Genomic DNA, 17,048 nt, shown 5'->3' with positions numbered 1-17,048 from the left:
AAGTTTCTTATTAAGTACCTTCTCACAACGCTGTTCTCATAACAGAACAACAGTGTTCCCAGAAACGTCATAATGTTTTGGTTTAGCCGGCAGGTGGCCTGATAAATTTTTTTGCTACTATTTCAACACAACAGAATTACAAATGCAATTATTTTTCAGACTCAAAAATTCACTCTAAGCAGTTTGTCAGGGATAGAAAATAAATGTAAAAAAAAACTGTATAATTCTGCTGCAGTGATATCAAAGTTTAAATTGTAAATGGAATCAACCTTAAATTGCTTAAACTTATTATTATTATTTTTTTGCATAATAAATTTGTATATGAGATGGTACACAACATGTCACAACAGTTAACTCACTTTTTTCTGAAACAACAGAATGAGTTTCTTCAGAATAATAATACAACCTCAAATTGGAAAACATTGGGACAGTTTGAAAAACGCAAATAAAAATAGAAAGTAGTGATTTCTAAATTTAGTTTGTCTTGTATTTCATTGCAGACAATACAACAAACATTATTTAATGTGTTCCTTGTGATTTTTTTGGCTATGTTTTTTTTCACAAAAATTATACTCTAATTTTGGTTCCTCACATTCAAAAAAAGTTGAAACAGGAGCAATTTAGCAATAATAATCAGGTAAATTGGTTAAATAATGATGTGATGGGCAACATGATGGCTCAGTGGTTAGCACTGTCGCATCACAGCAAGAAGCTGGCTGTTTTGAGCCAGTAGGCATTTCTGTGTGGAGTTTGCATGTTCTCCCTGTGTTGGCGTGGATTATCTCCGGGTGCTCCAGTTTCCTCCACAATCCAAATACATGCTCTATAAGTAAATTGAATAAACTAAATTGTTTGTAGAGTTTGTGTGTGAATGAGTGTTTATGGATGCTTACCACTACTGGGTTGCAGCTGGAAGGGCATCCACTGTGTAAAACATATGCTGAATAAGTTGGAAGTTAATTCCGCTGTGGCGACCCCTGATGAATGGGGGACTAAGCAGAAGGGAAATTGAATGAATGAATGAATGAATGAATCAATGAATGAATGAATCAATCAATCAATCAATGATGTGATATGAAACAGGAGCAATGATGGGTTGAGGATCGCCAGTTTGTCAACAAATACATGAAAAAAAATCATTGAAATGTTTAAAACCAATGTTCCTCAAAGAAAGATAGTATAATACTTTGATATTTCACCTTCAACACTGCATAACATAATTAAAAGATTCAAGGAATCTGGAGGAGTTTTAGTACCTATAGGGCAAGGATCTAAGCCTAAGCTGAACAACCAATCCCTCAGGTGGCACTGCATCAAGAATCATCATGCATCTATAAGCAATATTACCACATGAGCTCAGGACTACTTTGGCAAACCTTTGTCAAGTGCCACAAAACATAGTTACATCCCATAATGTCAGTGAAAACTGTACTGTGCCTAAAGGAAGCCCTATGTAAACAGTGCCCACTTCAGTTTAACTTTTCTGTATTCAAAGTTATCTGCAATGGATAATCACACAGTGGAAACCTGTACTGTGGTCAGATAAAAGAGTATTGCAGGTACTTTTTGAGAGAAATAAACGCTCCAGACCAAAGATGAAAAAGATCATCCAGGCTGTTACCAGAAACAAGTCCAAAAACCATGGTCTGTCATGGTCAGGTGCCTTTGGCAAAGGTAACTTGCATTTCTGTAATGGCACCATTAATGCTGAAAAGTACAAAGAGATTTTAGAGCACAATATGCTGCCTTTTTTTCCAGGGACGCCCATGCATATTTCAACAAGACAATGCAAAACCACATACTGCACACATTACAAAGTCCTGACGGCGGAGGAAGAGGATAGAGGTACTTGACTGGCCTGTCTGCAATAAACTACAAGTCAAAGTAAATTTAGAAATCATTACTCTGTCTTTTTTATATGGTTTTAAATGCTGTCACAACTTTTTCTAGTTTAAGATTGTAAAAGAAGATCATAAAATGTCTGGATTTGCATGAGGTCAAACTATGACAGAATGTTCATCAGATCTAATTTCTCAAAACATTAATTTCACCATTATATCTGTCTTTATTTACAGACATAAAATTATTGATCAAAGTTTGTCCTTATTATTTAAAATAGATGCATAAACAACTTACAATTACAATTGTAAATCATTTAGTTAGACTTAATAGCCAGTTACAGGATCAATGCAAGACACACACAGACGTCACAACGGGAGAAATTCCTTCGGTGGTCAGAAACACCAACAAACAGCACTAATGGTTACTAGATGAGGGATGATGGCTACGTGACATGACAACAGTAACCATAGCAACTATGGGCATTCGCGCCAATGAATAAGTTCGCACAAGCTCAATTCAGAAGAATAGTAACGGCTGCCTTATCCAAATCAGCAAATAAAAAAATTATATTAAGATGTGACACCATAAGCAAAATCACAGTAAATTTTAAATATATTTATTGTAATTATTATTATTATTATTATTATTATTATTATTATTATTATTATTATTATTATTATTATTATCTGTATTATTATTATTATTATTATCATTATCATTATCATTATCATTATCATTATCATTATCATTATATTATTATTATTATTATTATTATTATTACACTGGTTCATTTAGCTTCTGTGCCATGTATTATTTCAGAACTCTGAAAAAAAACTTGTGTTTATTAAAAAGTGTTCATCTTATCACAATTTCTCTACATGTATTTACAGATATTAATTATAAGGTTTAATTAAAGTACATGTAAATGTTTTTCACATTTCTTTATTAATTGAGCAACTTAACACATAATTTACTTTAGACTTTTCCATTTTATTTCTCTTTATATTTTGAAGGCTTTAGAGTGTATTCTATATCTGGCTTGTTATGTAAAAGTTATTGTAATAACTTCATAAAAGTATTGTAAACATATTTACATGTTGCCATTTTAACGTTTCATTATTTAACACAACATTTTAGAAAAGTTTAATACAAAATAATTGTACTGTGAAGCATAGTGATATCTATTAGTTACACTTTTAATGCTGTTCACCTGTGGTGCATTAAATATTTTAATATATCTTTTAATCTAAAGTCTCTTCCTTATTCTGTTTTTTTTCAGTTTGTAAGTTTTTTATTGGTGAGTCAGTCTTATTTTGAAACTACTGTTGGGTTTTACAGAGTTCTTAATGGACTCTCAAAACTCTGACCAATAATCTCCCCCTCTCTCTCCCTCTTTCTCTGCCTTCATGTCTCCTCTTTTCCTTTTCTACCTCTCTCTTTCAAGTCCCTTTCTTCTCTCTTTCCCACTTTCTCTCTATCCAAACATACACAGCTGTGACCGACCTGCTGTCCGTGAGAAATGTTATCTGAACGTTCTCTCCAACATAACCAATGTTATTCAAAGGTTTTCAAACAGGCCCGGCCTCAGAGGAGACAAAAGGCAGAAATACTTCAGCCGCTACTGTGGCAGCGGCCGTATGTGTGTAACCATAACTCATATTCACACAGACACACACACAAACATATACTCTCTCTCACACACACACATACAGCAGAAGCCGGGGTCACCAGGGCACCCGGCAAGATGAACAAAACAAGCTCTAGAAGGTTCTGTCACCCGCTACCAGACCATCCCCCTCCAAAAACACACACACACACACACACTCCATCCAGACACATTAACGTCAAACCTGATCAGGGGAGCAGAGGAAGAGGATACATGAAAGAAAGAAAGAAAGAAAGAGAGAAAGAAAGAAAGAAAGAAAGAAAGAAAGAAAGAAAGAAAGAAAGAAAGAAAGAAAGAAAGAAAGGCTTGAGAGAACAGGAAAAGGAGCAAAATAAAGCAAAATGAGATAGACAGAGTGATGAAAGAGGCAGGCAGATAAAAGCTGCGCATGTTAGCCACAGATGTAGACGCGCAGAGATAATCTAATGAGGACTGAACACTGTGTGTGTGTGTGTGTGTGTGTGTGTGTGTGTGTGTGTGTGTGTGTGTGTGTGTGTGTGTGTGTGTGTGTGTGTGTGTGTGTGTGTGTGTGTGTGTGTGTGTGTGTGAGTGTGTTTGTGTGTGTGTGTCAAATCAGATAATACTATCAGAAAGTACTATGCACCAGGAGGCCTTCCTCTTTTCCTCTCATTTTCTTTTTTTCTCACACACCTGCTACCATCTTGAGTTGAAACTGAGTTGACAGACAGAACAAAACAAATCCTTCCTAAGAATCATTCATTCCTTCATTTTCTTTTTGGCTCAGTCCCTTTATTAATCTAGGGTCACCACAGCAGAATGAACCGCCAACTTATCCAGCATATTTTTTATGCAGCGGATACCCTTCCAGCTGCAACCCATCACTGGGAAACATCCATACACACTCATTCACACACATACACTACAGACAATCTAGCTTATCCAGGTCACCCTTACCACATATTTTTGCACTTGTGGGGGAAATCGGAGCACCTGTAGAAAACCCAAGCAAAGACATGAAGAACATGCAAATGTCACACAGAAATACCAACTGACCCAGCTAAAGCTCAAAACAGTGACCTTCTTGCTGTGAGGTGATTGTGCTACCCACTGCACCACCGTGATGCCCTTCCTAAGAATCATGAAAAACTAATATGTGCCTGCTTGCTCACATAATTTCCATTGATATTTCCTATCCCTCACACAAACCAGTGTCCCCAAAACATGGGTAAAACTTGAGCCCTACACACACATTAAAACATAAACCAATGAACTGCGTCTTGGAAAACACATCAATCTATTTCTTTAGGATCTGACTTTAAGTCCAGCAATTTACTTTAAGTCTCACAAGCAACTATGCACACCTGATAGTTGAGCCTGTAGATCCCAGTGTATTTTTAGGAGACCACACACACAACCATACCATGTCTAGAACATGAACAGTGAAAATATGACGGCAGAAACATGAGCGATGTGTGCAGCACACACACACACAGACACACACACACACACACAGACATTTCCTCCATCAACCTCCTGCAAAGTCTGTTAGAATGTTGTTTTTCCTGGTAAAGCTGTTAGCGCTCGCTACCCTTCCTCTCGCTCTCTCTCTGAGCAGCAGATGTTTAAGCGTGTATCTCCTTTTAACTCAATTTACTCTGTTCATGGTCTGAACCTCCCTCACTGCTGATCCCTAGATGTCCTGCATAACTCAATTATAACCACACACATGTACACATACACACACACACACACACACACAGATCTGTCTGGGAGTTATGAGCAAGATTCAGAAGACATCCCTCAAAATTGTCCTGTGTTTATACTGCAACAGTAATGTAAAAGTGTATAAACCCCAAATCTACAAATCAAACCACAACATTAGAGAAGCCAACGGGATTTAAATATGCAGTTCGCAACACAAATTTCACAAAATGTATCTGTAAAACCTACATAGATAAATACACTTTAGAAAAGAGACAAAACAAAAAAAAGGAAACAAAGAGGAACCAAGAAAAGACAGCAATGAAGAGAGAACGGGAAAGAAAGGGGTGTGAAAAGAAAACAGGGCGAGGAAATAGAAGGGGCCTAAAGATAAAGGACTCACAGTCTGAAGAGTTTGGTCGTGCCCAGAAACAGCAACTCCGGAAGAACCTGAAGATTATTCCTGTTGAGACGCCTGCAAACACAGACACACGCAGCGACATGAAATGACACAAAACACATTGTAAACTGTAAAAAATGCAGGGTTCCATACTATTCAATCATGTTGTCCCAACACAAATTGATTAAATTAACCTGACACTTTTAACAGATTTATGTGGACTGAACATAAAAAATTAAGTTGTCCCAATGAAATGTCAAGAATGGTGTTGTTTCAGCTCATTTTAAATAAGTAGTTTGAACAAAAAAAGTGTTTTTTTTTTAGTGTATGTACGTATATTTACAAGAGTGGAACTCAATGACTGTAAGGCACCAGAAACAGCACATGATGTGCATCAGACCGTTACCTGTTCACAGAAACTTTGAACTAAAATGTATTGCCACTTGCAAAACTGAAACAGCTAAAATAATCTATCCTGATGACATTTAAAAATAAGAATATGGCAAGATGAATAGATTCCACATAAAACATTGGTAAATATGTAAAGAAATAAGCACTGGTAAATTTGTGTTTTTAAAAATGTATAAAATATTTTAATTTGCGCCTGTCGGCCATCAACTTGGGCCTTGACTGAATGTGTGCAAGTGTGTGTGTGTGTGTGGGGCTGGCAGGCACTGTGTGGGGGCATCTAGCAAACACACGCAGACAAAGAACAGCCCGGAAAAACAGATGTGGGAAAAACAAACAGAACGTCTCGCACAAAGTGAAGCGAAAGAACTTACAGTGTAAATACACATACACACACAAACACATATGCATACTTGTCATGAAAGACAAAACGCATATTTGGTTTAATACAGCCACTAACTTCTCACTATCCCTTGATTCTCTCATGCTCGATTGTAGCTGAAAATAATTCCCGACTAGCATCTATAATAGACATTATGCATTACAATCAGCACATATATAATACCCACTGCGCATATTAATGAAGAGTGGCGCCACTGCTGTCTGTGTGTTAGATTAATGAGGCTTGAGATTAATCAATAATGTTTTTAATACCAGAATACAGATTGTTCAGAGCAGCCTATTAAGCATCCGAGATTTGACAACTTCTACAGCGACATTATTGAGTCTGCTGATAATGGGAGAACGTTAAAATAACACAAACACTCGATCAATTCCTGAGCTCTGACATCAGCATGCGAGATTTGCCGCACGTCAGTCACACAAGCCAAAGTTCCAAAGTGAACTCTGTCTGCACAAAGTATGAAACCATCAAGCTCTCACTCGCTCTCTCTCTCGCTGTTGTACACCCTCACTTTCTCTGACATACTCGCACAGTCAAACATAGCAGCCGATGACATCATCGTTCAGCTTCTGGAGTTACATCATTCCATTTGAATATTTAATGAATGATGAAATAATAACGAGGCACACAGTGCTCCACACTCCAGAAATGCCCACGTGTTTCACTCAGGCACAGAGGACAGCCTTCCCTGTGGACCCTGCTGCAGAAACACACAAAGACACACACACATACACACACAGTGCTTAAAGCGAATAAGATCGACCCTTAAAATAGACAAGTACACACAGACACACACACTTACAGATAGAAATGCACATAGCCAGACTCTGACACACACACAAACAGAGACATGCACTCAGTCATTTCCAAAGAGGGCCATAAAGTGAGATGACTTTTAATGCCAAAAAACCGGCAACAAGACTGAACAGAGCGAAGAATGAATTGAAAGTTAGTCTGAACACATGCAGCTACTGTAACGTAAAGCATACATGATCCACAATCAATCAGGTCTAACACTTGAGATAAGCTTATGACTATGAAGTTTGTAAATCTGCAGACTCAGGCCCACAGTCAGTTCACTGAAAAACCATTGCATATTGCATACTTTTTTCATTTGGCAAGCATTAATCTGATTGGCTGAATTTCCTTATAGATGCACAGACTTTATTAGGCCAAACAGAAACAAAGGGCTTTTAACAACAAAATAATCATCTGATTTGCAGAAGTTTTCCAAGTTTAAATTCTTTAAAACTTATCTTGAGTTTGTTGTTAAAGGAAGATTCATTCATTTTTCTTCGGCTTAGTCCCTTTATTAATCAGAGGTCACAACAGTTGAATGAACCGCCAACTTATCCAGCATGTGTTTTACACAGCAGATGGCCTTTCAGCTGCAACCCAGTACTGGGAAACACCCATACACACTCATTCACACACATACACTACAGCAAATTTAGTTTATTACATTCACCTATGCTACATGTCTTTGGACAGTGGGGGAAACCAGAGCACCAGGAGGAAACCCATGCAAACATGGGGAGAACATGCAAACTCCACACAGAAATGTCAACTGGCCCAGCTGGAACTCGAACCAGCAACCTTCTTGCTGTGAGGCGACAGTGCTAACCACTGAGCCACCGTGTATAGATATGGAATACTTAAATCCTTATTTATTTGGTTACACAGATATATATAGTAAGTTAGATGAACCTACTGCTAAATGGCACACAAAACGAAACACTTTAAGGTAAGATCCTATCTGTGTGGGCAGTTCTTGGTTAGAATGAGCTGCAATTCATACTAGTACTAACAATGTTTAAGGCAAATGTTTGATTGTGCAATTTTAAATCAGGAACCCTGTCTATGCTCTTAATATATTATAATGGCCCGTTTCCAATGAGTGGTACGGTATGGTTCGGTACAATTTTATGGCCGTTTCCACTGTCAAACGGGACCTAAAATCAAACCGTACAGTACCACTTTTTTGGCACCCTTTACAAAGGGTAACTAAGCATGACAAAAGGGTACCAAAAGGTGGAGCTAGATGTGCAGCTAAACACTATGTGTTTACAGACAAGCGTCACTCGTGCATACACAAGCAGAAAAATGAAAACAAGGGAACCACCATTTTTTTAAATACACAGCCGAGACAGTACATTGTAATACTATATGCATAAAATAACGAGCCATGGTTGACCCAAGCTCAGACAAACCTTGTTGTTTTGATGTGCAGCCACAAAGCCAAGAACAACAAAATCTACCGTGTCCTGTTTTTGTTTTGTGAGGCCGTCTAAAAGTGAGAGCTCGCCACACGTCTATAGGCTATTTGAAATAATGAACTTCTTGAGCTGATGATAATAGCATGCGCATGATGATTGAAGTGCTTCTGACATCCGATCGTCTTAGAAATAGACAAAAGCGATAATCAAGCACGAAAAAACAAAGGAGAAGCTCGAAAAACGAAGGTGCAAATGATTCTTTCACCAACCTAAAACATGAACAAACTGCCACGTATAACTATTTTCATCGCCTTTTGGACTATTATGAACTTGGCATGACAGAATTACTCTCTAACAGAGGTTACATGTGCTGCTGAAGATTAAAGGTACAGATAAGAGGTTTGCACTGACTACGGGCTATGTTGCGTGTCGTTTTTGAGCCCAAATATATGCTATGTGTAGTTTTTCTGTAATTGGTAACATATTCAAGACTGTAAGTGTTCATATATGTTTCATTTATTTATCGCAGATGTTACAGCAAGCTATTTTGCAATGATCTGCAGTTATAATCAAATTATGTTCTTAGAGAAGTATTTTTTGTGTATAAAGCATCTGTTTTGTGAGAAGTGCTTTTCGTATGATGTGTAAATGACCCGTACAGCTTTGCTTTGACATTTCCTCGAGAGAGAATGACGGCGACTGAAACTTTCTGTCGCACACCACGCCCACCAAAAGGGTACCCTTGATACCCTTTAGGCAGTGGAAACGCAAGCTTTATAAAGGTGACCCATACCGGCCTGTACCGTCCCGTACTGTGCCAGTCAGTGTAAATGGGCCACAAGCTACACTACTAAGCTAAGAATACAAAAAACAGAACAACATAACAAATCAAAATAAGTGCATGAAAAACAAGCTACATCATAGAAGAAGAAAAGAAACTGTGTGAGGAAATAATCAAGCAAATAAAAGAAAAAAAAAGCAATGAGGTAAACAAGGCTCCTGTTCGTTTGCTCAAGTTGTTCTCCATAGGCTTACTTTACCTGACTGCATTGCTCATGTCTAGCAAGCCGTGACGAAGGGTGTTTGCATGTATGTGTGTGTGTGTGTGTGTACAGAGAAAGGGGGGTCATATCTGGAACAGAGTCTCCACTTTTCCTCCCCACAGGAGGTCGTCACACCCAATACCTAAGTGCATCCCCAATACACATACACACATATTTATGAAGGGCCTTTGGTAGGGCATTATAATGCCTGTGCGTTCTAATCCTCTCAGCTATGCAGTCACCCTCTAGCATTAGACTCCTGCTTTTGTACCGGCACAGTGGGACTGATCTTACACACTGACTTTAGCTGTGCTATTCAACGCTACCGCTAGCTCCTCTATCCCTACACTTATCACTATAAAGAGCTATTCATCCCCACCACTCGCCCGCCTAACCCTTCAGTTATGCCAACACTGCACAATTTACGCTGAAAGCAAGTTTGCTATTATTACAAGCTATTACCAGTTAGCTGTACTCCTCTTTATGAGCTATAAGTTACCACATTTACAATTAATGCCATTGACCCTTTTCACTAGCTAGCATTTAAAGCCACACCAAACACAGCTTACAAAAAGCTTTTCGAAAGCTAAAGTTAGCATCCTCGTGAGTATATTATGTGCTTTTCTCACAAAGGCAAGTTAGCAAAAGCCAAAGGTAAGTCTCAGTCATAATAAGTTTTACTAAATTTACTAATTTATCTCTTAGTAAATTTACTTAGAGAAAAACAGGATAGCATTGAGCAAGTGATTGACTGGTAATCAGGCAGCACAGCACACCTCTTAATCCCTACATCAAAAATATGTTTTACTGTAACTGTGGCTGTAGTGAACTTCGGTCCTCTCAAAGTAGAATAATGTAGGAATATGATATTTAAAATATGCATGGACTGAATTTTTAGAATGAATGAACTGCACAGTAATCTTTATTAATTGTGTTCCCTTATTAATTGCTAACTCTCCCTGTTTTCCTTTATGAATATCAAATGTTTTTGTTTGTTTGTTTGCTAATTTTATAAGTAAGAGAAGTAAGTGCAGAATATGCTCCCACTTTGCTGAAAATGTTATGTACAATGTACTTTTTTTTTTCATTTTGTCAATACGCTTTTGCTACGATGGTATGATATGGTTAACTTTTTTTTTTTCATTTCTAATAATTGATTTCTTTTATCTTTGCCATGATGACAGTAAATAATATTTTACTAGATATTTTTCAAGACACTTCTATACAGCTTAAAGTTACATTTAAAGGCTTAACTTAACTAGGTTAATTAGGTTAACTATGTAGGTTAGGGTAATTAGGCAAGTTATTGTATAACAATGGTTTGTTCTGTAGACTATCAAAAAATATATAGCATAAAGGTGCTAATAATTTTGACCTTTAAATGTTTTTTTTTTTTTTTTTATTAAAAACTGATGTTATTCTAGCTGAAATAAAACAAATAAAACTTTCTCCAGAAGAAAAAAAATATTATCAGACATACTGTGAACATTTCCTTGCTCTGTTAAACATATTTTGGGAAATATTTTTTTAAAAATTAAAATTAAAGGGGGTTTAATAATTGAGATTTCAACTGTAAATGCATTACCTTTCACCAGCTTTGTTTTTTTGTGGGGTCAGATAAGGTAGAATAACCTTGTTCAGGTTAAACTTCTCCTTGAAGTTTACCACTTTTTTACAATGTACAGGCATTTGAGCTTGTGCGCTGTTAAAATTTGACAACTGTAGCAACTTGTTAACTACATGTCTTAATACACTCGCAAATAGAAAGGTTCTGTATTATGACTTGAAAAATTCTAACTATATTCCAAATTTGCAGTATTTTCATTTCACCTATACTGGTTAATATCATATAATATTCAATTATAACTTTATAAAGCATTTAAGGTAGCATATGGCATATGCACCACTTTACGAAACTGACAAACCTAAACTTTTGTCTGAGTCAGTGACCATAAAGGCCATCAAAAAGAATATGGTTTGAAAATGGAGAATAGCTGGGGGGTGAAAGCTTGTCCGTAAGAGCGTAATTCCCGTTTCCATTCCAGATTCCAGTGTCATTCTCTTAAAGGCCTGAGTGTGCCAGAGTTACTTGTGCATGTGTGTGTGTTTCCCTGAGGCTGGGTTGGCTGTCAGACAAATATGTTGCTCCATCAAATCCTTACCACAATGTGCACACACACACACACACACACACACACACACACACACACAAACACACACACACACACATGCGACAACATACAATGTCCACCATTAATGTATGAAAACACACAGTTGATTGTGTCATGTGCTTTTTCAATTAATTGTACAGTACAGTGCTGACTTTTTTGCTACATATAAATGTGTGTGTTTGTGTGTGTGTGTGTGTGTGTGTGTGTGTGTGTGTGTGTGTGTGTGTGTGTGTGTGTGTGTGCGTGTGTGTGTGTGTGTGTGTGCACGTGTGTAGTCACTTACAGTCTTTCCAGCTCTTGTAGATCCTGAAATGCCCCTCTTTCAATTGAACTGATCTTGTTCTCCATTAACTGCCTAAAAAGGAAATGTAGGAGAGACCAAAATTTCGATAAATCACTCATTGCATGTAATTCAATGATTGAAACGGTTAGTATGTCTGTGCATACTTGGCTCCTTTATATTTATTTTTCAATGCCTGTAAATAGTTTTCACAAACACCTTTTTAAAATATATCTCTAAATCAGAGAGACTCCTCTCATTATAAAACTAAATAGGAGCTTTCAGTCTCAGTCTAAATACTACATCTATACTTAGACTGTAATTTAGGAAAGCAAGCAAACAGGAACTGCACTATTTTTCAGTCTACGAATACCAAAGTCTTGTCAAAATAATGGTTTGAAGTCATGTGTATTATAATTTTATTAGGCTAGGTTCAAATTTAGAGAGAAACAACAGCAGAAATCAGATTTAGTCATTCAATCACACAACACTGCAATTTTTCTGAGCTCTGGCTTTGTCATAGTTACTGCGCTTTGCATTTTTATAGTAGTAGCACATTGCAAAATCACAGATGCCCAGGGTATGCTTGAAATGTATACACTTGCAATATGGGAGTCATATATTTATAGCATCATTCTAGGTTTTACTGATGCATTATTTAACCCTTCTGTGATGTAAGAGCCAGCATAGCTGGAAACTGACCCTACATGAGAAATGGCAGTCACAGTTTTCTGTTTGACTGAACAAGTGTGTGAGACATGGAGAAAGCAAACATGCTTTACACCTGCAGAGGACTTCCAGAAATGTATGCTGCTGGTAAAACAAAGTACATCTGTCATAAATCTGTAGTAAAACAATCTAAAATGTGTTTAAAACACAAAACACTGAAGATGTGTCAAATTAGAGTCATTTGTTTTGCTTTTAGGTTTTGAATGTGAATCAAGTATTGGTGGTGGTTTTAATGAGTTGTTATAATAAAAGTAATTACAGTGAAGTCTGATGTCCCAACGACAGAAACTTAACGAGAGCCCGAAGAAGAAAAATAGTTTGGGGCGAGAGGAAAGACGGACACAGAGAGAAAGTCGTCAGATGAAATACTACCCCATCCGATTGGGAGGGCAAACCTGTTCCTACATGAGTTTTCTATATCTCTCTCTCGCACTCTAACACATACATTCACACCCAGACATTCCATCTCAGTCACATTTACATTCACAAAATCTCCCTCTCTGTCACAACCTCACAAAGAGACAGAAAGGAAGATCAGAAAACAGATAAAGACAAACACTCACATTCCAATAGTGCAGTCATTTTTCTAAATAAATGTCTTTGTGATTTTCTGACAATCACACGTTCACTGCCTTGTTAAGCTTTGCTGTTCAAACTTGTCTGCCGTATGTGTGCGAATACTACAAGTGTTTAACCTCCAGTGAAATCCAGAACTCATGGAATTTGGTACAACAATGCTTCACAGATATTATTCTAATAATGGAGCAGCTGCAGATTGATGTGTTTACTTGGGAATGAATCTGCATTAGAATACATAGCGGGTGAAAATGTGTATTGAACCCGTCGTGATATTTGTAAATATATTTCTAAAGGAGCTATTGACATGAAATTGACACAGATTTTGGTGAAAACCCAAACAATGCAAACACAAATAAAAAAAAACTGAAAGAATTGGAAAATTAATGATGTGTAATAACAATGGAATGACACAAGGAGAAAGTAAAGAGAATACTGAATACTTTGTAAAAAAAAAAAAAGAAAAAAAAGAAAAAGGCTTTTTTTTAAATGACAGCTTAAAGATGCCTTTTATATAGAAAATGGACTCACATGCATTGCTCAGGTGTGATTTTTTCCACTAGACTTTAACAGAGTCTAAAAATCATGGCATCTGTCTGTGGGTCTCTTCTGCAAAATCTTAAATTCTTATTTTTTATTGGATTCAACTCATGTTATTGGCCAGGCCATTCTAGCAGATTTATTTTCTTTTCTGAAACCAACTGAGTCACTCTGAGTTCCCTCGGCTGCATTTAGGTTCATTGTCTTGTTGTAATTTCCACCCTGGTTTCATCTTTATCATCCTGGTAATGAAGGTGTTGAGACTTCTGGTCTGGGCTTTCCATGTCTTTTTACACCTCACTTTCTTCAATAACTTTTCCCTGTAACTTTTAATTTTATAACAAATAATTTCATTTCTAAACTAATTAATTTTATTGTCTTATATGTGTGGATTACTTTGGCATCTGGTGAAAATTTCAAGTCAACAGCACCTTTAGAAGTATGTTTTCTCAGAAAATTGAGATGTGTTCAATACTTCGAATGTGTGTGTGGGCTAAGATTAATTTTACTTTGGATGCACAATACTTTCTGTATTTTTAACACAGCAAAAGAACCATGCTATTCAATACTTACAGAACTCGAAGGTTCTTCAGTCCCGCAAAATCTGCCTTAGTGATTTTAGTCAGATTGTTTGCATTCAGGTCCCTGTAGAAAAAAAAGAGAGGTAGTAAAACTGTGAATAATGATTTAAGTATATAGCCTTAATTAAGTGATATCATTTAGCCATTAAGAGGGTAATGTGGCGATGGATTTTTTGTACACTTCATTACACTGGCTTTCACTAAAGTTAATTTTACATGTTCAACAATTGTCTACATCATGTACCATCCTGGCGGTGATATTTTTTTTTAATCATTATGTATGTCCTTAGATCATGTTTCTGTGGTCAGGTTTCAGCAATCCTGACAAAACTTACATTAGTGTCTCATATAATTTAAAATCCTTCTATGGAAGCTACTTTCAGCCAAAAGTGCATATTTTTATTACTGTATATATATATATATATATATATATATATATATATATATATATATATATATATATATATATATATATATATATATATACATACATAGTGGACCTGGAGTCATTGGAATTCTAACAGCAGAACATCAAACAGTTTTAAAAGTCTTTGCTAGCTCCAGCTCCTATGGCTCTTGCAGTCTGAAAGCAGAGCAGGTTGTGTTTAAACTTCATGCCAGTTTAATTAATGAATCCACTTCAGAAAGACAGTCGGTGTTAGAGACAGATAGAGACATGCGTGCTTGGAATAAGAAAGGACACTAGTTTTGTTCTGATGAGAGTGTGAAAAAATGTCACAGAATTAAATGTTTTTTTAAGTCAATTAAAGCTATTGTAAATATGTTAATATGACAACAGTTAATAAATCATTAATTCAATTAATTGTACTTATGCGCCAATTGAATAGCCTAAGTGCTATTTGCACGTTAATCAAAATTGTCAATAATATTAAAAACTGTAACTGTTTGTGTAAAATCAGTTTTCACTATTTTGTTGACAAAATTATTAATAATATATTCTGTTGCTACAATAGAAAATTATCAATTATTATAATCGTGTTTTTGGCGCACTCACAGTCGCTCAACGTTGCGGGGAATGTTCCGCGGCACGCTCCGCAGACTCTGGCCGTGGCAGTCCACCGCTGTCCCGCTGCAGGAGCACTGGGACGGGCACGACTGGGCTCCAGCCCCGCAGAGCAACGCACAGAGCACCACTGATTTCAACACAAACATCACCGCTGTTTCCTCAAGTTCTGATAAAACACACAGAATCCCTCCTGCGCGACAACTGCACCAGAGCAGGCGCAGGACTTTTAAATCCAAAAAGAAGAGGAGTCAGAACAAATAATCTTTGCAAAGGAAACACTTGTAATCTCCTCCGGCTGGAATGTCCCCTTCTTCTTTAAGGGAAATAAACTGCAATTCAATCCAGATCCGCTCCCATCTGAGATCTACGTAGTCTCTTCTGTACAGCGACGCGAGTTTAGAGTCCAAATCCCGACGATTCCGCAGCAAACCAAAGTTTAAACTAATCCCGCACGCGCATTGTCGCTCTGCGCTTTTGTTTTGTGGCTCTCAAAACACCTTATGCGCACATTTACGCCAACAGGAGACACGCGCTTGAAAACACGCTCTTGAAAAGCCACCTGGTGATAGAGATGCGGTCATAAACATCCAGCGGAGCTGATCTTCACGTGCGCGGAGAGGGTATTGATTAATTGGGTGTATTGATCTCGCGCGCCCTCATGCATCCATCATGTTGTCACATAGACCAATCTGCGGTATAAATCCAACTCGATGTCTGGAAAAGTCCTGGGTGATCTTCGCTGATTTGTCTTTACGCGTACACTCAATCGGAAGAGTGTGTGTATCTGGCACCTGATGGCGCGTGTATGTGTTCAGAGCAAAGGCGGCGCCTCTAGTGTGGAAATAAGCCCCGCACACCGCTAACAGCCGGTAACGGAGTCACACATATTCTCAATTCAACACTGGTCCAACCAGAAGACCGTCTAACCCGCCCTTGAAGCTTACTGGACTAAAGACAACCCGGTCGAGATAACTTTAAATAAACTATTTAATATTATCTGGCATATGTTTTAAATATGTCTGAAATATGTTTTAAAGTGATTCCCGATTTTTTATATATAAGTTGCGATGTTTTATTTTTTTCCTGCAAGTCAAATAACTCCCATGCATGAATCAATGCAGTGAATGAACTCCTGTGCTTTAAATCCCTCAGTTCTCACACTCGGATTAAAGTTGTTTGAGGTGAAGTGCGGCACCCGGACACGGGACCTCTCTCTCTCTTTCTCTCTCTCTCTCTCTCACTCACTCTCTCCAGACTAACATGGAATTGCACTATATGCACCGGGAGCAGCTCCACCCCTCGATCCGCCCTGCTGGCCGCATAACCGTCTGCCTTCTACGGCACCGCCGCTCCTGGGACACGAACAGCTATCACGAGCAGCCTGCAGACGGTAGCCGATGCGCAAATGACGCACAGAGAGCCTCTGACACACGCTCTGTATTTTGATTGTGAAAGGAGTAAATGGTAATTGCAGGGAAAGTTTTGAAACGGTCCTAAACAATTT

General features: G+C 37.6%; 1 protein-coding gene across 41 annotated transcripts in view; it reads right to left on the bottom strand.

Annotated features, from left to right (window-relative positions):
• The window catches only part of slit2 (slit homolog 2 (Drosophila)), a 125,965-nt gene extending 109,172 nt beyond the window's left edge, over window positions 1-16,793 (bottom strand). For 40 of the 41 annotated variants that reach the window (XM_087236463.1, XM_087236447.1, XM_087236468.1 and 37 more), the window contains exons 1-4: window positions 15,533-16,793; window positions 14,510-14,581; window positions 12,095-12,166; window positions 5,574-5,645 (exon numbers count right to left, since the gene is read on the bottom strand). In XM_087236463.1, the coding sequence (XP_087092589.1) occupies window positions 5,574-5,645; window positions 12,095-12,166; window positions 14,510-14,581; window positions 15,533-15,690 (374 nt within the window). In that variant the 5' untranslated portion in view covers window positions 15,691-16,793. 41 annotated transcript variants of the gene reach the window in all.
• Between the last annotated feature and the right edge of the window lie 255 nt (window positions 16,794-17,048).

Source organism: Danio rerio, chromosome 1 (assembly GCF_052040795.2).
Source record: "Danio rerio strain M-AB ecotype USA chromosome 1, GRCz13ab, whole genome shotgun sequence".
Classification (NCBI taxonomy): domain Eukaryota; kingdom Metazoa; phylum Chordata; class Actinopteri; order Cypriniformes; family Danionidae; genus Danio; species Danio rerio.
This window is presented reverse-complemented; position numbering and strand designations above follow the sequence as displayed.